A 25417-nucleotide genomic window follows, 5' to 3' on the forward strand; every position below is an offset into this window, starting at 1 on the left:
TCCTGGATTCAGTTGTGAGCGCACACCTGGCTTCTTTCTTACAAATCCCTGGATTTCTGTGATATCCTACTGATTGTCTCAGCTAGGAAAAAGGTGTAGGTGGTCCAGGTTAGCTAATCCACATTGAATTAGGTTGACAAAAAATGGTGCATTTTTTGTAGTCCCTGTTGCCTTCTGACTTGTACGTGTCACAATACAGCTCAAATAATTTCTGCAGTGATAGGCTTTGAAAAATCTTTAATTCTTCACTGAATAAGATTTTTTAATTGAATTATTATTTCCCCAAGAGTGTGTAAGGCTTCCTTCTCCAGTCTGCTTTTGCAGAGCATTGAATCAATTGAATGAATTTGCTAGTGCTGAAAAACTGGAGTGCAGACATAATTTCATGGTTTCTGGGTATCAAAAGTGCCTTTCTAAAGCAGTTTATTTCCTTAATTTGCTTAGGTTTGTTTCGAGATTTGGTTTTGCTTGTTATTTTTAATCTATTTCTCTTTCACCAGTTATTTGTCACTCATCCTCACAGAAGACCCTCTGAATGTACCTCTTCAGGGTTTTGCACGTGTCATGTATGTTTAACCTGCCCCTAAATCTACAAGTAGAACATCTGAGTTCTGAGGCAGTCATTGAGTTCAGGTCGTTGGAGGCTGTTTGGTATCTTAAAGACTAAAAGGGAAGAATTTATCTCTATTTCCCAGGGTATATTAACTTCTGAAATGCCTAAAGGAAAACTGGACTGTCAGATGTCACTATAAATTACATTGAAATTAATCCTGTAGAAGAGACTGGAGCCTGTTGAAGCCTGTATGACAGTAATACTGATTGAGTTTGGAATCTGGGTAATTCATCCAGTTGCAAACCTTTAATGCTAACTGAGCTTCTGCTAAATTTTCCTTAACATTGCACTTCAATATATTCACTTCACTGGCATCCAAGAGTTATTGAAAAGGTCACGTTGGAGTTCTTTCTAGGCTGAGGTTTGCACCTCTCCATGATTAATGGAGATGATTAATGATGGTAACTCCTACATCTTTCTTCATAGCTAGAATAAGCTGTGGCAATAACCATAACAAACCTTGGTGTCCTGAGAAGCTCCTCTGTAATCTCACATATGAAAGCAGTAAATCTGAGCTGCGTTGCTTGGGTCAGAATTGCTGTATGGGACACTCAGGCTGTTACAGAGTCATACAGAATTACAGCATGGTTTGAGTTGGAAGGGACCTTTGAACATCACGTAGTCCAACTCCCCAGCTGTTATTAGCGTTCATCAGGTAAAGAACATGATCTGTATCCAACAGAACATATTTATGATTTAATACAATGTCATTTGTATGTTGAGCTGGGTTAATTTTTATTATATACTGTGTCAGCAAGCTACAATATCCTTCTTTGTAGAAAAACTATTTGGGCTATTCTGATGCAGATCCTAGAGTTGCATGCAAGTGTGTTTGTTATAAAATATTTTCTTTATTTTTAATATGAGATGTTGCTGTGGACGGCTGATTGGAGATCACCCAGGAGTAGACTGTAGCTGGCCTGTTTGTCAGACTGCCCCTCAAGGAGATGATGATGAAGAATGGTCTGTGCAAAAACACACAAAGACAAGTCCAACAGATGCATTTGGTACAATCAGTTTTCAAGATGGAGATCACACATACCATGCCAAGGTAATAAATCCTGGTTTACATGTCTGACTTCTCTTTATAATTTCAACATTAAAACAAAAAAAAGTGGATTGGGGTGGATATCAGATTATTTGGCTTAAGAGAGCAGTGGAATCTTAAGTCAGGTTAGAGTGTATGTATGATATTTTTACTTTGAATTTCACCACAATTAAGCATAATCTGAATTGTTAATTGTATTGCTCACTGATGTATTTTTGTGCTATCATATTAGCAGTATTTTGAAAGTCCTAATTCTGCATAAAAACTTTCAGACATGAATGCTGAGAACTTTGTAAGATGTTGCAGTTAATTCTATTGGAGGATGTTTATTTCACCCATTATTATTTCTTCCAGTATATTAGACTCTCTTATGATAGCAATTTGGATCAGCTGTTGCACTTGATGGTTAAGGAATGGCAGATGGAGTTGCCAAAGCTAGTGATCTCTGTTCATGGAGGCATTCAAAATTTCAAGCTTCCCTCAAAGGTCAAGCAGGTCTTCAGCAAAGGGTTGGTGAAGGCTGCTGAGACTACAGGAGCATGGATAATTACAGAAGGCATCAACAGCGGTAGTATTATTATTTTTGTTTGTCTCAGTCTTCCTCTGTGTTCTTTCTCTGCATGAAAGCATATACATATATATAATGAAATTGTTTGATAACTTGTGATATTTTAGCACAAAATAAGGCCTTTTCTTTTTAAGGAACAATGCATAATTCCAAGAGTGACATCATGTTCCTCTGCTGTTGTCAGGTGTTCTAAATATTTTATATATATATAATTTTTTTTTTTTTTTAATTAAGGGGTAGAGTATTCTGCATGTAATAAGAAACACTGGTAGTAGATAGCCAGAACTTATTTGCAGTCAATTTTGTCTGATTCGTTAAGATACTTAGGTTCTGAGGACTGTGATTGGTGGTTTTGAAATGGTTTTCAAATCTAAATTTAACTTGCATTTTATAATTTAAAATTATTGAATCATCATAATCAATTAATTAGCCTATTAGTATCCGAAACTTTCTGTAGACTACTCTCAAAAACTGAGGGGGTCAGTAGACCACAGAACTGAAAGAGTTATACTTCTTTAGCTTTTATGCAGTCTGGTGACCTTACTGAAGAACTGTCTGTTGCATTTGTGTAAAAATAAAGTTTTTATGGAGGTAGAAAGCACCATTAGCAACATATATGGGTGTTATTAATTACGAATATGTGTTGAGTTTTAAGCATTGATGCATTACATCTGAGCCTTACAATTCCTACAGTGCACATCAAATATCCAAGTGAGATGTGATGGCTTGTTTCTGGTTAAAACATGACCACAGAATAAATGAAATTATGGGAAACCCTTTCACTGGTGTCCTGTATCAGATCTCTAAATGTAGAAATAAATGATGATTTAATTGTCTGTTTAGGAGTGTCCAGGCATGTTGGGGATGCGCTGAAAGGCTGTGCCTCACCACACATGAGAAAGATCTGTGCTGTTGGTATTCCTCCATGGGGTGTCATTGAGAACCAGAGGGATCTCATTGGGAGAGATGTGAGTTGGACACATTTTCATAATAAAAGCCTACACATTCAGGGGAAGTTTGAGCTTTCTTGGATACTTGATTTTCTGCTTCCTTCGTTTCACTGGCTTGATAATTTTTCTCAGTAATAGAGGCTTAGGTTTTGCTCAGCATTAGAATTCTGTGACATGTTGAGGCATTGTATTTTGCTTTTTGTGTGTCAATGAATAGTTTAAAAATGTTTATCTTCTTACAGGAAATTGCAATTCCTTTTTGAAATGTTGTAATTAATTAGGCAATTCTCTTGTGGTTGCTAGTGATGTGTTTCTATGGCTGTGTGATTCAGGATGAACAGTCAGCTCAAAGGTATACACAAATAGGCCATTAATATGCATGATTTTTATTCATAAACCAGAACTTTATGTGAGTGCCAGTGTGAGGGCACAATCTGTATAACTGTCTAAAAACACTTGACTAGTAAGGTGAAATAATTCCTGATAAGTGAATGCTGGCATGTTTTAATGGGACTACAGCCAGGAAAAATATGCCATTATGTCTCAACTGTTGCAAAAAGAGGCAAGCAATGATTCTGACTAAGAACTGCAGGCCTAATGAGAAATGCAGTCTGTGGTATTAACTGAGGTTTTGTTGCTGTTAAGAATAAAATGAAAACCCGTGTTTGAATAGAGCAGCAAAAAGCATGATGGGGGCTTTCAGAAGATCACAATATGATGAAGAAATGCATACAAGCGAGGCAACATAAGTTATGGTATTTCGTTGGTTTGTTTGAAGATCTTTTTATTTTTGTTTTCTTAGGTAGTTTGCCTGTATCAGACTCTTGGTAATCCACTCAGCAAGCTGAGTACCCTCAACAGCATGCATTCTCATTTTCTAATGGCAGATGATGGGACAGTAGGCAAGTATGGGAATGAAATGATGCTCAGAAGGAATTTGGAGAAGTACATATCACTTCAAAAAATACACACAAGTGAGTACTGCTGTGGTCAGCTTTATGGAAGAAAATCCTGTCCTTTAAGTTCTGTAGGTACTTGATGTTTCCTGTTACATGTTGTACATCTTCATTTGCCATAGATTTCACTGAGGTTGAAAGTTATTAATTGCACGTGTCTTGAACTTTGAGTGTCAGGAAAATGAAAAGGACAATATTTTTATAAAGCGTTATGCATTCGAGCTAAGTTGCATTTTAGTTTCTTAGTTGTCTAAATTTAGTCTAAATGCGAAATTATTTAGTAGGTACTGAGCATTTGCTTACTTTGCAGTTTTGCGTGGTCTCCTTGTTTCCTTTATCTGCTCACATTATAGTATTTACAAACTGAGATAACTACCCAACTTTTAGTGTGTTCCTACTTAGAACTTATTACTTAGGCTCTTATATATTTTCTTACAATAAGTTTTTGCAAATCAGAGGTTTTTTTTGGTTGGTTGGTTTTGTCTTTAGGGTTTTTTTCCATTTTATTGCATCTTATTTGAAATTTATTTCTTATTGCTAAAAGAAAAAAACTGCTGTAAAACCTGAGAAACTCTGTAAAGAAGTGCCTGATTACTTTTCTATATGTGTAGATAAATGGATATTGACAATATTTCAAACACCATTGATGTTCTTGTGTTAGAGCTATTGAAAAGGACAGAGAGGTATTCTGAAGGATGTTTCTTCTTTCCAACGCTAGGGTCATGTACCATGTTATTAGAATGTTTTAATGGTCTTTTTGATCTGGTTGCAGAAGTTCTGTGAAAGTCTTAAAAAGTGTAAGTCAAATTAGAAATGGTGAAGGCCCGGTTTCGTCTCAATCGAACCATGTATGAGACTCCTTCATGAATATTTATTTACCAGATGTTCTGATTTTTTTAATGCGATTGAGACCTGTTTGTAACTGGTGAGGTGTGTTTTGAAACAGGAATGGGCCAAGGTGTACCCGTGGTTGGGCTGGTGGTGGAAGGAGGCCCCAATGTGATCCTAATGGTGTGGGAGTATGTGAGGGCCAGCCCAGCTGTCCCTGTGGTGGTCTATGAGGGCACTGGCAGAGCTGCAGATATCCTGGCTTTTACCCACAAACACACGGGTGATACAGGGTGAGTAGTGGCATAATGCTCCTCCTGCTTGGTCTGTCATATTGGGAGGGACCTGAAAACACCTGTCTCAAATCCTCTGAGATAATTTCTAATGCTTCTAATAATTGTCTTTTGCTGGCTTTTACTTCTGTGAAGTGAGAGCAGAGTTTCTTCCTTCTCTGCCTCAAACTAATGCTGAAAATAATTATTCTGTGAAGTTTACTCAGACTTTTTTGAAGAGAAAAAAGAAACTGCATCTAGCTGTTTTGAATTACTGTAATGTTTTGCACCTTTGGCAAGGGACACTGTTGGGTGACCCCAGAGTGCCTGCTTGGGTTTTGACTCAATCCTTTATCCTGCCATCAGTATTCTGTAAGTGGGTTTGCATCTGGGTCGCAAAAAGCTGTTGAGAGTAGGGCTGGGGTTAGTTGCTGTAGGAGCCTCAGCCTATGGTAGGAGAAGGACTAAGATGCTTTGGCTTTGTTTTGCCCAGTGGTAATCCAGATGTGTCATCCTTGTCTAGCTGTAACTCTTAATGTCACCTCCAGTGCAGCCTCAGCTGCAGACTCTATTAAATCTACCTGGCTGAAATTTTTATGTCTAAATTGGAGATAAATATACATATATTAGTAGAAATAACAACAACAACAACAACAATATTGTGAAAGTTTTTCAAAGTCAAAAGGGCTTTTAAAATAAAAAGTCCAATTTTAGAAAGGTGACCCAGGTTTGTTCCGATTAAAATAAAATATGAACAATTTAATAAACTTTATATCCTAATGGTTTATTTATTATATTTTCCAAGTATTCTTTTAGAGGGGTGGTATTTTTCCCTAGTATGTTGTACTGAGAACTTCTTTCTTCACTTGCCTTTTCTTCCATGTTTTTTTATCTTTAGAAAAAAAGTCCTAACATTTCAAAAGTAAATGAAAATATGAACAGAAAGGTTAACAGAAAGATAAAAGAGGTGGAAGGAATGGGAGAGGTATGAAGCCTAATGAAATGATAATGAGGAATTTAATTTTATCCCTGTATGATTATTGAAAGAAAAAAAATTGCTAAACTTTTAGTGGTTTTTAGCTGTATATTCACAGGCGATCCTTTGAAAATTGTTAACTTTTTCCTTTGTCCTATTTCCAATAGTATATATCTATGATCAGAACTAATGCCTGTGTGAATAATAATTTATGTCGTGGGATACCTTTGCTTTGTTTTGTTGAAAGAAAACAGGAATAAGTCAACAGAGAAGTAGAAATGGAAGAGATTTCTCATACGTCTCTGCTTTGCACAAGTTTCATCTTTTGCTGAGGTGTCGTTTGGGCTGGTAAGAAGTAGCTAAAAATATTGTTGCTTGTATATCTGTTTTTCAGGGAGCTGCGCCCTCAGGTGAAGGAGGAGGTCTTAGTGATGATTCAAAACACGTTTAGCTTGGGACAGAAACAGTCCAGTCATCTATTTCACATTTTGATGGAATGCATGGAGCGCAGAGAGTCTGTGAGTGGGGTTCATGATCTGAGTTTAGGGTGTCTTTGTTTGCTGTTGTCTTTGTTTACTGCTTCTTTGGTGGGACAGTGTGGGCACAGCAGTTGTAGAAGTAATGGTGTTAACTCTAGTGAAAAATGTCTGTGCTAATTTATATATTGCGTAGCTCCACAGAGCCTGTTAACTTCTAAAGTCTCAGTGGTTACTTATGAAATGACAGTTCTGTTTTTATTAAAAGGCCAGACATCTGCTTTTGCAGGAAAGATCAAGCAATTTCTACTTTTTTTTTTTGTTTTTCTTCTGTAGTAGTGTCTTTTTTGTAGTTTAGAAATGTTTCTATCTATTCTTCTGCTCATAACAGGCGCTAGAAATTATCTCTGAGTATTGAAATGTACTTTAGAAAGGTGCTGGCATGTTTAGTGGTTCATTTGCAAGAAGAATCATAGAATGGTTTGGATTGGAAGCAACCTTGAAGATCATGTAGTTCCAACCCCCATGCCACGGGCAGGGACACCTTCCACTAGACCAGGTTGCTCAAAGCGCCATCCAACCTGGCCTTGAACACTTCCAGTGTTGAGGCACCCACAGCTTCTCTGGGAAGCCTGTTCCAGTGCCTCACCACACTCACAGTAAAGAATTTATTCCTAACAATCTAATCTAAATCTACCCCTTTTCAGTTTAAAACTGTTAATCCTTGTCCTATCACTGGACTCCCTGAAAAATAGTCCCTCCCCACCTTTCCTGAAGACCTCCTTCAAGTACTTGAAGGCTCCTGTAAGTTCTCCCTGGAGCCTTCTCTTCTTCAGGTTGAACAATGGCAACTCTCTCAGCCTGTCCTCACATGGGAGATGTTCCAGCCCTCTGATAATTTTCGTATCCCTTCTCTGGACCTACTCAAGCAGGCCCATGTCTTTCTTGTGCTGCGGGCCCCAGAGCTGAATACAGTACTCCTGGTAGGGTCTCAAGGAAGCAGAGTAGAGGGTTAGAGTCACCTACTTTGACCTACTTGCCACAGTTGATGCAGACACAGGATGCAAATTGGCTTTCTGGGCTGCAAGCACCTGTTGCCGGCTTATGTCCAGCTTTTCCATTCACTGGTACCCTCAAGTCCTTCTCCTCAGGGCTGCTCTCAATCCACTCATTACTCAGTCTGTATCCCTGTTTGGTATTGACTAGGCCCAGGTACAGGGCCTTACACTTGGCCTTGTTGAACTTCATGACATTCACACAGGCCCACCTCTGAACCCTGTCATGCTCCCTCCAGATGGCACCCCTTCCCTCTAGAGTATCAAACACACCACTCAGCTTGGCATAACCTGCAAACTTGCTGAGGGTGCACTCCATCCCACTCCATATTGCTGACAAAGATGTTAAACATCACCAGTCCCAATACCAATCCCTGAGGAACGCCACTCATCAAAGGTCTCCACCACTCTAACTCTTAGAGTGTGACCAAGTGGCCCACCTGTCAAATCCACTGTCTCTCCATTTTAGAGACAAGGATGTTGTGTGGGACAGCACTGAATGCTTTGCACAACTCCTGGTCCCTGACATCAGTTGATCTTCCTTTATCCACTAACGCTGTAACCCCATCATAGAAGGCCACCAGATTTGTCAGGTACAATTTGTCCTTAGTGAAGCCATGCTGGCTGTCACCAGTCACCTCCTTATTTTCCATGTGCCTTAGCATAGTTTCCAGGAGGATCTGCTCTATGATCTTGGCAGGCACAGAGATAAGGCTGACCAGCTTGTAGTTCCCCAGGTCTTCCTTTTCAGCATTTTAAAAATGGGGGTTGTTTCCCCTTTTGCAGACACTGAAATCTTCACTGGACTGCCACAACTTCTCAAATATGATGGAGTACCAAGAATTTGTTATGGGAAAAATGACAATTGTAGCAACGATCACTAAAATAGAAACTACCAAATGTGTTTTTATTGTCTTTTGTTTTACTTTATTTGAATGTCTGTTTTCTAGTGGAACACTGAGTAGATGTCAACCATGTTGCATTTTTACGTTGCTCAGCTTTAAAGGCCACTCAAAAGGAAATAGACTCATGTTCTTATGCAGTAAGTTGATGCCAGTTTGCTTGGCATGCCATTGTGTTAAAAAACAAAATAGTATATTTTCTGTCTGAAACAAAGGAAAATCATGGCTAGGCCTTTGCTATTGTTTGTGTTGAAAACACGTATGATTTAATCTACCACAGCCCTTACCAAGAAGAAATAACTACAGACTTCTCTGCCTCACCTCAAATAATATACTTCTGCAATTCTAACAGATAACCATATTTGATGCGGAATCAGAAGACCAGCAGGACATTGATTTGGCAATTCTGACTGCACTCTTGAAAGGTACCTGTCTAAAATTATCACCTGTTTTCAGCTGACATATAATCCTATTGGCTTACCTTTTCAAAGCAAAGGGTAACACCAATGTGTGAAAACCACTGGGTCTTTTGCTTGTTTCCTAGGTACAAATATGTCTGCTGCAGATCAGCTAGATTTGGCGTTGGCCTGGAACCACCTAGATATTGCCAAGAAACACATATTGGTTTATGGACAGCACTGGAAGGTACTATTATCTTTTAATTTTCGCAGTGGCTTTACACTTTATTTTGATGATTTGCATTTGTTAGGCTTTAACTGAGGAATAGTTTGGTGCTTGGAGTCAGTCCTCTGGAGTAATCATCTTTGGTTTTGGAGAGGCATTATTCTTAAAATTGTGAAGTATTCAGCTGCAGAGTGCATCAGATGAAAAATTGAATAAATTTTATTTCCCCAGAGAAGAGGTGATATCTAAAATTCCTGTAGTTTTTTTTTTTTTTCTGCTAGCTTTTCCAAATAGTTTCAGTGGGCCTTCTTGGACATGCATTCCTCAAGCCTGTGTTGACAATCATTGATGGTCAAGGATATTCATTGTAGATCAGAGCACGCTTTTCTCCAAAGAAGTAAAGTCCAAAGGAGTCTTGCCTCTGTTTTCCTAGCTCTAGTCAGAAATACAGAAATCATGGTCCTCTATGGTGTTACCAGGTAAAAAAAAAAAAGTAGAATTAACTGTGGTAATAAGGCACCATGGCATTATTTCAGGTATTGTTTCTTGGGAATAGCTGCCATCAAGGCAAGCCACTATTTAGACCTACGTTAACTGTATGCATGTGAAAGAACTTACCAGTAACAATTTAATCAGTCCTATAAATTGTGTTTTTCAAACTTCCAGATGTAATCTGGCATTTAAGTATAATCCTTCCTGAGTAAGTTTTTATGTACATAATATGATTTTTATAGATTAAACTCTATGTGCCTTAGCACATGCTATTCCCATTTGTAATGAAAGTAAATATTTTCTTCAAGGAAATATATCTGATGATCCCAGAAGTAGTTTTTAAGTTTTGCCTTCCAAGAATTACAAGGTTAATGTTTCCAGTCCTGAATGCCCTTCCTCTTTACAATGTAAATTTTGGAAAATTGTCAGTGAGGTTGTTTCTTTGTTTGTTTGTTTTTTGTTTTGTTTTGTTTTGTGTAAACATTGCTGATTGTTTGATAGAACAAAAGAGCTGAACTTACCGATCACCAGTCTGTATTTTATTGTGGTGTATAAGGCTGAATACTTGGAGGACTATGCCTGAGATGTTTACAGTTGGCCACTCCTGAATTAAAGCATTTTCTGTGCTATTGTTACCTCTTTGGGCTCAGTTCACTAGCTGTGAAGTGGAGACGATCATGTCATGTTCTTACACTAAGCCTAGTAAAAATAAATGCCCACTGAAAGGCAAAGAAGGAAATTGCTGGTTTAATTTTCAGGAATTGAATAGTGTGTGAATAATAAGGGATGTGCCAAGCCTGGAACAATGAAATTGGAAGAACATGTTGAATTGCTCCCTGCTGAGAGCTCATTGTTCATTCTGTAAACTGAGTAAGACTAAGCCCTCCAGTGAAACATAGTATATGATTGAACAATGAATAATTGTACCATGGTGATGAATTATCTGATAACTTTTGAGTGTTTTGAGTGCATAATATTAACAGTGTTTTTGTCCAATGGACTTTTGTTTTTATGGATTATGAGAAAGATTTGTGTATATACAATGATGTGTGCATATTTTTACCTTTATCATTTTTTTTCTTTTTTTACAATACACTGTTATGTTTTGATTCTATGAAGAAAACGTGTTTTCCCCCCCGTCTTCTTTCATTGTTTTATAGCATGATACATTTTTTATTTGTGTTTATTTAGTTTTTTTTCCTTCAACAGCTCTGCTGTGAACTGTTGATAAGCTTTACTAAAGCACATCTGTGTGAGATATTCAAGGAAGTGGGACACCATCTATCTTATTGCTTGAAATTCTATACTATTGGAGTAAGAGTGAAGCATTATGCTTTTGCCGTTTTTTATGTTGAAGACATATGTTGGCAATGCCTGCAGGTCTGCATCATTCCTTTGTGTTTACATGCGAAGTGTGGCAGGTGAATCTTGCTTTGACTGGTGAATTAGTATAAATGGTATAAAAATAGAATCATAGAACCATTTAGGTTGGAGAAGACTTTTAAGATCATCAAGTCCAACCATGAACCTAGTGCTGCCAAGTCTACTACTGAACTATGTCCCTAAGTGCCAACTCTACATGTTTTTCACTTACCTTCAGGGATGGTGACTCTACCGCTTCACTGAGCAGTCTGTTCCAATGCCTGACAACTCCTCTCATGAAGAAATTTATCATAATACCCTGAAGGACTTCAGTCTGTTGTCCCAAGTAACAAGTGACAGAACAAGAGGAAGTGGCCTCAAGTTGTACAAGGGGAGATTTAGACTGGATATCAGGAGAATTTTCTTCACCAGAAGGTTTATCAAGCTTTTGAACAGGCTGCCCAGGGAAGTGGTTGAGTCACCATCTCTGGAGGTGTTTAAGTGTAAGTGTGGTGCTTAAGGACATGGTGTAGTGGGACTTGGCAGTGTTAGATTCACGGTTGAACTCTTGAAGGTCTTTTCCAACCTAGAGGATTCTGTGATCCTATGTATATGGGAAATGATGAATAACATTTTCCTAGTCACCACTGCTTTATCACAGAATGTTTTAGAGAACTATTGAAGGCTTCCCCTTTACTCCTGACTTTCCCAAAGTGATTATCTGTTCATTTTTTTTCATATTTCTGGCAATATTTTCTACTCTTCAGTGTGCCTTTTTTCAGGTCATATAGTCATCTTTTGGTACAGACAGACACTGTACCAAATATTCAAGATATGGTGTTCTTCATTGAAATATTTTATGAAATACTAATATTTAGACATTCTGTGTTCATCTAAGTGTGTTCATCCTAATAGTCTGTATCCCTCTTTCAGTTGTTTCCAACTTATATCCAGCTTACATTAATGCTTTCAGAAGATAAGTTCACTAACATTTTTTCTGAGTTAATTTCAAGACTGAAGTGCAGGTAGAGTTGTTTCCCAGATGCACATTTTTTTCACATTTACCAATATTGAATTTCACCTGCTTTTTTGGTTGGTTAGTTCATATTACGAGATTCTTCTGTACCTCTTCCCAGTCAATTTTATGATGATGATAATTTTTTTATCATCAGCAAGTGCTGACAAAGTGGTAATCAATATGTGGGATTTTCTTGGTCTCCCACTACTATTAATAATCATTTTCCATACAATTTTTTCAATTGTTAAACAATTGGAGGACCTTTTTCCTTGTGACAGCTTGATTTGTTTGGAATTCCTTCAAAAAAGCCGTCATCAAAAGCCTTTGTGGGGATGCAAACATCCTGTATCGATCAAACAGCCTTATCCTTGTTGTCCCTGCCAAAATTCTGGTACAGTTCTGATTTTATTTTACAAAATAACTTCCTTGCTTCCTCTTACTCTACTGGATTTACCCATGTTGCTATTATTGCTATTCCTTATTGTAGTTTAATTTTATTTGTCCTTATGAAGTTCTAACTGTATTGATATGCCATACTTTCAGAAGTTGTACACTCCTTTGACTTTTTCAACAATTTGCATATTTTCTATCATCTTCCATTCTGCTGTTAGGAAGGCTGATTTTTTCTGTAGTTCAGTTCCCTGGTAACTTTTAAGTGAATACCACCTGGTCCTGATAATTTGCTACCACTTTGTGGATTACTTCTGTAATCTTTTCTACTGACACTTCAATTTCACACAGTTCCTCAGATTTGTCTGCCATAAAGAAAAGCTTTGATGTATGACATTTTCTCACATGTTCTGTAGCGAGCAGTGAGGCAATGAATTAATTTGCCATTTCTGCAATAGCCTTATCTCCTTGCATGTTTCTTTTATAGCTTGGTCATCCCCTGGCCTTACAGATTCACTGGCAGTTCCCTTACTCCTGCTCCTCTGCTTCTGATATGTTTGAAAAAGATCTACGTGCCTGTCCATACCTATTTCAGTGCAATTGTTCAGCACCATTTTGAATGAAAATTCTATGTCAAATAATGAGTGTGTTCTCCTCTTCAAGTAAGATGTAAAGAGCTTGTAAAAAACAAGCTTTATATTTCTTGCTGCTTCTTCAAGTGAAAAATAGAATGGCATAAATTCCTGAAAGTTTTTCTTCTGACTAAGGAGGAGAAAAACGTTAACAATATTTTCTTAATGCATTGTAAAGAATTTAAAATAAAGAAGAAAAAAGAAAACGCGCAAAGAGAGTTTTAAAGTTTGCTTTTGACTTAGTTGTTAATTAAAGAGGAATACCCCTCTGGCTGTTAGGGTCTGCCAGACCTGCAATTTCCAGGAGCTATGATTTGTATTAGATTATTGTGGTTGTGTATTCAAATTTTGAATTAGATATTTCAGGAGAAATTTTTAAGTAATTTTCCATGCAGTCTTAGTATTTTTCTGTCTGTTTAAGTGTTTTAAGAGAACATGCACAATTATGCACAGCTTTTTGCTATTTCTTCTTAGAATTTTGATCCTAAAAATTCAGAAGGTAAAGATTGTATGTGCTGCAACTATGTTTCTGCTTAAATGTCAGCTCAGTCTCAAATGGACTTTAGAACAAAGAATGTCATTCCAGTAGTTAGCGGACAGCTGTCTAAACCTCTTTAGACATGCTGCCAGCATAAGGAATGACTGCTGGAGGAAATGTAATGCAAGAATGGTCACTTTGAGGTATTTCTGGAAGAAACACCAATAATTCAGGAATAGGGCACAAGTTTTCTTTTCACATGTGACAATTCTGTAATATTTATTGTTCATCTTCTAATATCGCTTCTGCCATACTTTAAAAAGTACATGGAAAGGACTAACTTCACATGCCAAGTTAGCACTAGCACCTGCCCAGTTTGTGAGTCAGAGCTCTCATTCTGCTCACCCCACTGCATTTTCTGTGCATACACGTTCTGTAAAAATTCTTTATATGGATTTATATGAACCTCATATATCCAACTCCTTTGCTGTTTTGCATGTAGAAATCCTGCTGAGCTCTGTGCATGTGCCATGAGTAGAGTGCTTTCACTATTTAGACACTGTTGTAGGTAGACCTCTGCTTCGTGGTGTCTTTGAGAGAGTTTATCCTAATGCAGATTCTCTCTCATTTTAAGAAGTCTACTTTGAAGAACTTCAAGTTCTCTAGAGATATCTTGAAATACAGTACCTTGAAATGGCTTTTGTCATATGTCAAAAAAGAAAGGCTTCCCTCCACCCCCTGCATTATCATACATTAGCTTCTGAAGTGAATTAAAGAGTAGGGAATGTATTATCAGAGTCTGGTTGTAAGGTTAGACTTGTAAAAGTCTGTACAGACATTTGGTTTATGGAGACTCAGTTTTACTTCCCCTCTGGGTTGGAGTTTTTACACAGATGCTTCCTCCAGCATATTTTTGTTTTGTACTGTGCACTTTAAATATACATGAAGACAAATCATTGCGATAAAGGAATGTCTAGCTGTTCAGGCATGTTTTATTTATTTCCAAAAGCAGATAATGATTTTCTAAGCTTTTCCTTCATCTCTGTCCTTGTGGAGGTTGGTGCCTTGGAACAGGCAATGCTGGACGCTTTAGTGATGGATCGTGTGGATTTTGTGAAGCTGTTAATAGAGCATGGAGTGAACATGCACTGTTTTCTTACCATATCTCGTTTGGAAGAACTCTACAATACAGTGAGTATTTGAAATCTCAGTGTACAGCTCTAGATAAGGATGCCAAGAAAGAATACTGTTTTGTTTAATTAAGCCACATTTTTATGAAAGATTTTTGAAAAAAATAATTAAAAATTAATGACTTTTGATCACTTTTTATTGTAATTTTGATTTTTGGAATAGTGTCCAAGCTTTTTTTTTTTTTCAATTAACGGACATGATTCAGACTGAGTATTTGCCCAAAGTTCATGAGAAATACATTCTGATTTTAATCTGGTATGTGATACATGCTTATCTTCCTGAAATGATACGTTGTTTAACCTAAGGGATACCAACTTCTTTCTAGAATATGTCAAGATTTAAGATAGTAGAGGTGTTGCAGACTGGTGTTGAAATGTTTTTGAACAGGTTTATGGGAAGAGTTTGAGTGTAGCTTATGCTGAAGATCCTTTAGCTGTTTTCTTTTGCTATATTGATTTCCTAATACAGAGTGATGTGTTTGTTTACTGTCTTTTCTTTCCACACCACAGAAGCAAGGACCATCAAATCTACTTTTGCATCACCTAGTTCAAGATGTGAAACAGGTAATAGACACAGGAAATACTGGAGAGCAAAGATGGTAGCTTACAACTTCAGTCAACTTCAGTGTCCACTGCCATGCTACTATTAGGTAATAGAGAAGAATTTTGCAAATAGAAGTGACAGGTTCATTACTATGCTCCTATATCTACTAAATGGTTTTATCTTCATCCCGCTGATCCCCTTAGGCAATTAACTAGCACACTACTACTGAATGCTCCCAAAGGTCCTGTACCTTAATTTCAAAGCCAAGGAGTTCATCTAGATCAGACTGTCTCAAGTTACTGAAGCGACATTATGAAATGATGGTAAAGAAGAATTAGCAAATTAGTGCCATAATTATTCTTGTTGCTTTAAGGTTTTATTTTTTTTCCCTTAAAACTGAAAAAGTCTCCCTTTGTTGAGCAGTAACAAAAAGATGCTGTGACAAGATATATGATTATAATGTGCTGGAGAGAACAGAAGATGGCAGTGGATGACTACTGCATGGAGCACTGGCTCTGTTAATAGTTTAGTCTGTCAGCTTTGTGACTTAGCTACACAGTCAATTTATTTTGTGTTTCTGTTATGTATTGTACCTCACAGCACTGCTTAGCCAGGAAGGGATGAGCTGTTCTTTCTGCAGCTACTCTCCACTGCAGGAGATGCCTAGATCCAAAACTAGATCAATTGGCTAATTTTTTCCAGGTTATGAATATTAAAGTAAAATATAATGGTAAGTCTGACTGTTTGCAGAGTTCCGTGGTCTCAAGTATTGGGATTTCTAGTATTATTTTCTTATTGTGGGTGACTTTCGTATCAGTCCCATTTATGGTTCTGTAGATAGGTGTAGGGTAATCTGATCTCCATAACAAGCTACTTTCTGTGTTTTCCCATGCTGATGTACATATTTGAGATCTAATTTGTGTGACAGATCTTGAAAATCTCAGTGTTGAGAATACATTGAACATTTCCAGGCTGAAAAGTCTGTCTGTTTCACTGATACTGAAGTGATTTTTCTCCTTGATATGACTTGTCTCCTAAAACTCATGGCCTGATAACATCTGAGGACACTCTGGAAAAACTCTGGGTGTGATCTAAAGGGAAGTATTTGGCACTTAAATGGAATAGGGGAATTAGGGTAGAAGATGGGTGCGCAATCTCAAAACTTTCTGCACTGTTAGGTAGGCTAAACTCACTTGAGACATGCGAACAGATCTAAACACTGAAAAGCCTTTTTCTTCTGGACTTCTATAAGTATGCATAAGTGCTCTGTGAATGGGTTGAGCAGTTGCACTCTTATTGAATATGGTACCGCATTAGCTAGGACAACCACCAGGGTGATGTGACCGTGGATTTCACAGTATTTTCTCCATTAGTGTGACCAGCTTTACTGGTGCTACATTTGAATGAAGATACATGGCAGTCTTCCCTGGTAATATAAAAAGTGTTTCTTAGTGTAGAATATTATCTACAAGTACAGGTAGTCAGAAATACTTGCTTAACTCTCAATGGCAGAGGTGGCAAGCTCTTTCCAGTGAGATACACTTTTGCCCTAGAGTGCTCAGCATATTGGTGCCTTCTGTTCCCCAGAACAGGCAGCAGTCCTTTAAAGAGATGTTGTGAGAGACTCCGGAGCTACAGCTAATGCCCATGCAGCTGCTGTCCTAGTTGTCCTGAGAGTCTTGAGCCTCTACAAGAGATTACCAGTCTCCAGGAATTACTCTACAACATTAAGTACAACATTACTCTACAACATGCTTCATCCACTTCATTTTTAATTAATGAATTGGCTTAATGAGCAAATCATACCCTGCTAGTTTTCTCTTCTTATGAGAAGAAGATGACTTTTATCAGTCTCTCTGGCTGTTGGTGATTGGCCTGAAGAACCATTACCATTACTGTTGAGTGCAGATGGTCTTGTGAACATTGCAATATATGTCTCTATGCGTTGTGGGTGCAGTGAACTGTAGACATCACACTTTTCAGGCTGAAACTGTGGATGTGCCTGTGTTCTCCCTCCTAGGAGAATTCCATATGCCTAATGAATGTGTGCACTTCCCTGAGAGATGCAGAAACTTCTACTCCAGCTTCTTCCAGACTCCCCTCATAGTGGTAGAGCTGTGACATGTTGAATGTTGCATATAATAACATCATGAAATGCTTGTGACATTTGGTGTTTCAGAATACCCTTTCCTTGGATTACAAGATATCACTGATTGATATTGGGCTGGTGATAGAGTACCTCCTTGGTGGAGCTTATCGGAGCAGCTACACAAGGAAGCATTTCCGAATTCTCTACAATGATCTCTACAGAAAACACAAGGTAACTTCTGAGAAATGGCTACCACAGGTCACCAAGAAAAGCCAAACATGACACCCAAAAGTAGCTCAGGTTGTCATTGTGGTTTGTCTGAAGAGCATCACTTAAATGTAGGCCATGCTGGCCTGCTTTATGAACCTCTTTGCCAACTGTGGAGAGATTCCAAATAAAACAGACATCCCCCCTCAAACTACTTCCTGCCCCCCAAGAACACTGGTGATTGTTAAATTAACTATTCTTTCAGTGAATTTACCTTTGTGCTCAGCAGCAGTGTTGTGTTCTTTGTCATGCATCCATAAAGACCAACAAGGCTGTACCAACCACCATTTTCCCTTTTGCAAAGCATTTGCATGTTTCTACTCTTGCAACTTGAACCGCCTCACAGAAATACTGAATTCAACAGGCATTGAATGAGACTTAGAGCATGTCAGCATGACATAGTGAAGAGCAATATGGAGATCCCCGACCCAGGTTTTGAGCAAATGTCTTAACCTTTTAGAAGCAGCTCAGTGCAAGTGGTGTGTCCTCCAGCCCAGGCCAGTGAGATATGTTTGCCTGGCAGAGCTTTTTCCGTGATGCACTGGTCATCACAGGGGAAGTCTCATGCTACATGTACCAGGCTGCACCCGTGGTGCAGTGGTTTTGTTCAAGCAGAGGTTTGTGCTTGGACATGTGTGCCATTCTGCACCATCTAGATGCCCAAGATGTTTCACCGTATGGCATAACATTGTGCCATGTCTGCATACCAGTAGCATCACCTCTACACGCAAACAAACTGCCTCAGAAAAACAGTGTGCAAACATACTGGCACTTTGATTTTCCTCATTGACTTTCCAAAATGAGTAGCCTGAAAACAGCCTAAACTTCTCAATAAATTAGCTGAATATCATTCTCAGCATCACAGAAAGAGCAGATTTACCACATCAGAATTCTCCCTTGTTTTTGGAGTAGAACTAGTTTTTGATTAAATTACTTCCATATGTTAAAAAACAAGCAACAAAAACCTCTCATCCCAACATACTACTTTCATGACTAGTAGAAGTACCTCAGAGTGATCAGGGAAAATGGGAAGAAATAATTTCTTGGAGTGAATAGAAACACATAGGCAGAGCTTTCTGGGAGTCTCAGGCTTAATACATTGCTTAAAAAGAGATATTTGAGATGTTGTAACACTTTTCTCTGTATCCTTATGAAATATGACCTTAACAGAAATGAGTGAAACCACATAATCATGTAACTAGGAACTTCAGGGAAGACAGTTAGTGATTCAGCTGGTAACATTCTTCCCTCTCAGTCAACACTGAACAAAATGCCAAGGGATTCTAGACGTGCCATCCTTTGGAGGAAATGGTCAGCAAAAAAGTTTGGAGAACTTCTTTCTTCTAATGGGTTTATGTCACTTTTTATAAGGGTGGCACTTGCAAGATCTTCCAGGTTGGGTGATTCCAATCTGGTGCAAGACCTGTTGTTGTAGTTGTTGGATGCTATTGGAGAAATCAATATTTTGAATTGAGAGCTTCAGGAAAAAACAAAACAAAACAAAACAAGAAGCAAACAAACAAACAAAACCAAAACCAAAACCATATATGTATATATTAAGTTAGATGTGAAAGAGGCTATTTTTACCTTGATGGGTAGTTCTAGTGATTTCTGATGCACTAGTCTTGAGTAACATCAGTTTCTACACACACCATTGCAATCAGAGATAAATATAGGAAAACTTCATCTCTAATTTGCATTTCTCTCCTTGTGTTTTATGGTATGCCTTTGGATCTAGAGAGTGCTCTCCAGATTTTCGCCGAGTCTGTCTCACTCCCTTCATCAGAGTAATCAGACAGGTAGCAGAATGGGGTCTGCTGAAAGTACTTTGCATTCTCAGTTCTTCAGAACAGCACAGCCTTACAAATACAAGGTAATATAATTGCTTATTCTAGGCTTTGCTTAGGACATATTTGGCTGCTAATTTTATTGAGAGATTTTAGACATATGTTGGTCAGGCTTTAGTTAACATAATTCTACTTGAATTCCAGCAGAAGCAACATTTTACTGCTTCTTGTTCATGCAGTACAGGTGTTGCAATTTTAATGTTGAAATCAAGCTCAGACTCCTCCTGTGATACTTTTTAACTTCCATCCATGTGTCGCTAAGGCCTTTTGTTCACTGAAATGTAATATCATGAAATTTCTAAATATCAAGAATGGGTGAAAACTCTTCTTATTTGGAAGCAACAGTACAAATTCTCTGACTTTCCTGATGTTTTCTCATGATTGCTTATTAAAGTAACTACAGTAAGCCTGTGAAGAAAAGATACAGTTCTGATATCTAGAAAATGATATGGCTTTATTGGAATTAGTCTGAGTCAAGATGAAACCATTGTAGCCCTGGGACAACCTCACTTACACCAGTGAGAATTTGCCTTTAATGGAAGAATATCCAGACATGAATGTAGAGCGAGTTTGCATTACCTTTGTGACAGACAGTAAAATCATATTTTATTAAGTATCACGAGTTCATGGTGTATGTTTCAGTCTACTGATTGCTTTTCCTCTTGTCATGACACAAGTACAAGAAGGGAATGAATGTAGGATCTTGGTATCACTGTGGAAAACGAGGCTATAAATGGCATAGGTACAGAGCAAGGAGTGTTTTCTCCACTAATGTTACCAGCTTCTTAGCACTGGTAATCTGAATGTGATCCTAGCTGTGGTTTATGACTTAAATGTATATTATGATAAAATATTACTAGTCACAATTCAAGTTGCATGCAGTTTTATTTATATGAATCTGAACCTCAACCATTCATTGAGATTTTCTTTATTTGAAAAACAAATTTGTAGGAAAGATCCACTGCTTTCCATAAGTGTAAGAAGAAATCAAAAAAGGATATAAACTTTGCAGAGAACTATGAGTCATCTGGCTTTATCTACCCCTATAACGACCTTCTGGTTTGGGCAGTATTAATGAAAAGGCAGAAAATGGCAATGTTCTTCTGGCAGCATGGAGAGGAAGCCATGGTCAAAGCTGTTGTGGCTTGTAAACTCTACAGGGCAATGGCCCGTGAAGCTAAACAGAGCAACATGGTGGATGACACTTCAGAAGAACTCAAGAAGTACTCAAAGTATGGGTTCTCCCTTCGCTTCAGTTAATAAAGTTCTGCAGTGCTTAGAGTGGTTAGATATTTTCCTAATCCACTAAGAGCTTGTGCGGTTAGTGGTACAATGGAGTGTAAAATAAATACTATCAGCTTCCCACTTTTCCTATTATATAATGGAGCTATGTATGGGTATGCAGTCTGGTCAAGAGTTAAAGGAAATCTATTAGCATGTTATCTAGTTGCATATTTGAAAATTAAAATATAGGTGAGTAATGTGTGGCTTGCTGTGAATTGGTCAAGTGGAAGACTGAAATTTCCCTTACAGCTTCTTTTCCAGTTCAACTTGTTAAAAAGCCATATGGCACATATGTATTGGGCTTTTCAAATCTGTAACATGTGGTAATGTGCAAATGAAAATCAGTGCTTAAATCCTGCTCTGTGTAAGACCTAAAGGAAAAATGCATGCTGAAATAACCAAGTGAATAAAAAAATGAAGTCAACCAAGGATTTTCTTCATGTTTGTAGTTTCATGTTAGTGTTTTCTGGTAGTTTTTCTTTGTAGACATCATGCTTCAGGTTTAGAGTACAATAGGATGTGCAGTCTTGTTTTGCATGCAGTTCCTCACATTAATTTAAAGAAAAGTGTATCTTCCTTGAGGGATCTTCCCAATGGAGATGCTTAAGAGCCAATGTAAAAGAAGACAATTTTGCAGCTGCCTGCTATACTTGCCCACAGTGGCAATGAATCTGTTGTTGAACTTCATAGGGTCCGTTTTGATCACTGAGTGAGATTAAGAACCAAACAAATAAAAAAATAAAAATCTGGATGACTCTAAATCTTGTAATTAGGACAAAATAGTTAGATTTGCTCCCCAAATTATTATTCACTAGATATATTGATAAAGCAATGGGAAAAATTAGAGAAGGCATACTTACTTGTTAACTGAACTTTTGATAGTGGAGTTTTCAAACCGACCTCTTTGCAGCAGTGATTCTGAGTTTTGACTGATCACTGTTATGTTAACTGTTAATTCTTTTCTGCTTTAGGGAATTTGGACAGCTTGCCTTAGATGTCCTGGAGAAGGCATTCAAACAAAATGAGCAGATGGCCATGAAGTTGCTGACCTATGAACTGAAAAACTGGAGCAACTCAACTTGCTTAAAATTAGCAGTGTCTCTGGGGTTGCGACCTTTCATATCCCATACTTGCACACAGATGCTGCTGACCGATATGTGGATGGGACGCCTGAAGATGCGGAAGAACTCCTGGTTTAAGGCAACATCACTCTAGCTTTTTCTGAGAATTTAGATGCTTTTTACATGCTTTGTACATGTCTTTGTGGTTATGAATGTGTCTAATGCAGCCTCAGACAGAAGTACTTAGGCATGGATTGAAGTGTGCACATCTGGGACAGAAAAGAAAGGCAGGGAGGAAAGACAGCACTTGCTTCTATTTTACTTCTTTGCAAAAGCAGTTGTGGGGTGACCTTAGGAGAATGCACTTTGCGAGGGTTTTGGGTTTGTTTTTTTTTTTTTTTTTGCTGTTCCCATTCCCTCAGTGCTTTTCAGTCCCTCCCCGCCTGCTCTCTCTACCCTGCATTGCTGGTTCTCCAGCAGAGCTGCTGATGGCAGGGGTGCTCTCTGGACATGGGGTGCAGTATCTAAAGTATCCCCAGATAACACGACACTCTCGAAAGCCACAAAATAGTCAAGAGCAACACATTTATTTGGAGGCTGTAGGAGTGTAATACAGAGATCCCCTGCACCAGTGGCTCCCTCCAAGGCCAGTGGAATTGTATTGGATTTGTGCTGGCACCATGCATACCTGACTATGGCCTTGGGTCTGTGTTATCACTGCTGAATTAAGTTCATGTCTCTCTTTTAGGTCATTATGAGTATTCTTCTGCCTCCCACCATCTTGATGCTGGAGTTTAAAAGCAAGGCAGAAATGTCTCATGTACCTCAGTCTCAAGACTTCCACCAGTTCACATGGTATCATGGGGATCAGAGCCCAACCAGCTCTAAAGATGCCTTGTCTCTGGTTAGTGTCTGATGATCAGTCATTTGTGTGTTAGAGTCTGTCTGTTTACCGCAGTATGATACTGAGGAGTGAGGAAAAGGTGATCAGTTGGAAGTGTTGGGGCTGAACTCTCAAGAAGTAGGGGTTTGATCCCTGGGTTGGATACGAACTGAAGTGACCTTCGAAAAGTCACTTCATCTGTCCTGGGTGTTACTTCTGTTCTGGTCATAATGAGAAAATCCTTCCCAAACTCACAAAATTATGAGAACAGTATAATTAGCTGTCAGTCACACAGGTATTTTAGGGCACAAAGTCTACTCAAGCTGCAGATAAATACCTATGTAATCTTCTATACCAAATAATCTGAGAATGGTTTCGTATCATATACAAAACCACAACTGTAAAACTCCATTCAGGTTGCCCAGTCGAGCTGACCAAAGTAGGGAGACGGCAGAACTGAGGCAGTCCACGTCTTGTCCTCTCCAACTCACTCCATGGTCCCCGTCTTCCTGACCAGCAGCCTCTGCCCTGTATTTCAGCCACAGCCGCTCCCCCTCTCCATGGCCACCCTTCACTCTTAGTCTCTCCTTGACATTTTGTTTCTTGAATTACGTAATAGCACTTCCAGAGGTCTAGCCTCTGCCCTTGTTGAAAAACAAGGTGTGTCTACTTCTGCATCACTTGAGCCTGGCAGAGATGCCATGTAAAGCAAACCCTAAATCCCTGTTTGTAGTGGAAAAGTGTGCATTATTGCAGTTGCCATGGTTGTAACCAGTAAAAATCAAGCTACATTAATGGTTTGTATATCCAGAAAAAAGCCCAAACAACTCTGCCTATCTTCCCTCTAATGTAACATAACCTTTGCAATCATAACCCATGGTTTCTTACTTTTAAAAATGCTCTTTTCTTTTAAAGAAGGATTATGATGTGGAGAAGGTTGCTCAAAAGTCTGATGAAAGCCAAGTAGACAGTGGACAAGGAAACCTCCCTGGAACTAGAAAAATCTATGAATTCTACAACGCACCAATTGTCAAGTTCTGGTTTCACACGGTTGGTCATCATGCTAGAACCTGGATTGCCAAAATCCTCTTTTGATTTTCCACTTGATGCTGCTTTTACTTTGCAGCCCGCATGGATTTGCAGCCAGTTAATGGTGGGAGTGGATGGGAAGACATTTGGATATTTCTCTCTCAATTAAGTAGAAAGTTTTTCAGCTAAAATAATGCAGCTGTGGTAAAAAACCAAACAAAAAAACACAATAAGGAACTAAAGAAAACCCCAAGCACAGCTTTTTAAAGTGTTTAATTGCAGGTGTAGAGAGAGATTTGAAGCTGGCCTTAAATACCTTAGAGATATTAATGTCACTTTCTTTAGGAACTGTTTCAGAATTAGTGAATATTAATCTATGGGAGATCATTTGTTATAGAGAAATATGCATTTATTAAATCAATTTTAGTAACTGACCCTGTGTCAGTGTAGCTTAAGGTGTTTAAGATAAGGCTGCCTGTTGGATCAGCCCACCCTGTACATAAACTATTACTCCTTTAGTAGGGTGTGGTTAACTGCTTTATAGGTCATTAATCTATTATCTCAGATACATTTCTAATGTGTTCTGGTACCTTAAAAATATATGCTTTACACCAGATATTGTTCTTCCTGTGTTTCGGGAGGCACTGATTAACCAGCAGGGATTCATACAGCTCTGAGAGCGCTTACTTGCTCCAGCAGAAGCTGAGGATAAAGGCATAGCACTACCTTTACGTTCATGTAATGATGGCAGATATAATAGCCTGTCTTATACATGGATTTGGAGTCTAGGTGAGCTTGCATTGCAATAGTGCATCTTCCCATTTATTCAGTAATAAAGCACCAATTTCCAGATGATATTTAAGGATACTCCTACAAAACATATTTGGAGAACTGGAGGAAAGATTTTGGGCTCAAAATTCTGATTGTGCCCTGTACTTTGTATATCTATAGTCAGGCTAATCACCTGTTAATATGCTTGCAGAAATTTGTTGGAGATTTTTGTGCCTATGGGTTATATACTGTGTGTTTTGCAGATGGCGTACATGGTATTTCTCATGCTCTTCACTTACACTGTGTTGGTGAAGATGGAACCAAGACCAAGTGTGCAAGAGTGGCTTGTTATCATTTATATTTTCAGCACTGCTATTGAAAAAGTCAGGGAGGTAAGCTTTTCCATTCACACTTCTTATCGATAGAGGATATATTATAAATCAGAGAATAACATAAACTGAAGAATGCAAATCCTGCATTTTTTGTAGAGAATTTAGCACAGGAAAGAATTATACAAGGCATTTATTTCTGAAAAGTCTTTTATTTGAAGACCAGTACTTGGGCTTCGAAAATGCATCTGAAAGTTTGTTCTTAAAGCTATTTTTCTGTGTAATGCCAGTGGTAATGTGCATGTCACTTGAAAGTGATTGTGCTGTATTGAGATTTGGAGCCCCAGTGTATGCACCTCTCTCTCTTTTTTTTTTTTCTTTTTTGAGTGGACCACTTCTCATAATGAATATGGAATTTGTCTTTAGATATTTACTTCGAGTGTGGACATTGTTATCACTTAATAGCTGTTATGTATAGAATAA

At 38.3% G+C, this 25417-nt stretch overlaps 1 protein-coding gene across 10 annotated transcripts in view; it reads left to right on the forward strand.

Moving 5' to 3' along the window:
* The window catches only part of TRPM6 (transient receptor potential cation channel subfamily M member 6), a 113758-nt gene that overhangs the window by 50525 nt on the left and 37816 nt on the right, over window positions 1-25417 (forward strand). For 8 of the 10 annotated variants that reach the window (XR_011736361.1, XM_071801836.1, XM_071801833.1 and 5 more), the window contains 17 exons: window positions 1481-1664; window positions 2016-2229; window positions 3073-3197; window positions 3982-4153; window positions 5082-5256; window positions 6606-6729; window positions 8997-9069; window positions 9189-9289; window positions 14697-14831; window positions 15341-15394; window positions 17554-17694; window positions 19469-19603; window positions 20529-20809; window positions 21833-22061; window positions 22671-22826; window positions 23721-23855; window positions 24869-24997. Coding sequence is in view for 9 of the 10 variants with exons in the window: in XM_071801836.1 (XP_071657937.1) it covers window positions 1481-1664; window positions 2016-2229; window positions 3073-3197; window positions 3982-4153; window positions 5082-5256; window positions 6606-6729; window positions 8997-9069; window positions 9189-9289; window positions 14697-14831; window positions 15341-15394; window positions 17554-17694; window positions 19469-19603; window positions 20529-20809; window positions 21833-22061; window positions 22671-22826; window positions 23721-23855; window positions 24869-24997 (2563 nt within the window). In the remaining variant the exon portion in view is untranslated. Of the gene's footprint in view, window positions 1-1480; window positions 1665-2015; window positions 2230-3072; window positions 3198-3981; window positions 4154-5081; window positions 5261-6605; window positions 6730-8996; window positions 9070-9188; window positions 9290-14696; window positions 14832-15340; window positions 15395-17553; window positions 17695-19468; window positions 19604-20528; window positions 20810-21832; window positions 22062-22670; window positions 22827-23720; window positions 23856-24868; window positions 24998-25417 lie in introns of those variants that run through there. The other 2 variants (XM_071801832.1, XM_071801840.1) reach the window with 2 other exon arrangements.

Source organism: Patagioenas fasciata, chromosome Z, assembly GCF_037038585.1.
Source record: "Patagioenas fasciata isolate bPatFas1 chromosome Z, bPatFas1.hap1, whole genome shotgun sequence".
Lineage (NCBI taxonomy): Eukaryota > Metazoa > Chordata > Aves > Columbiformes > Columbidae > Patagioenas > Patagioenas fasciata.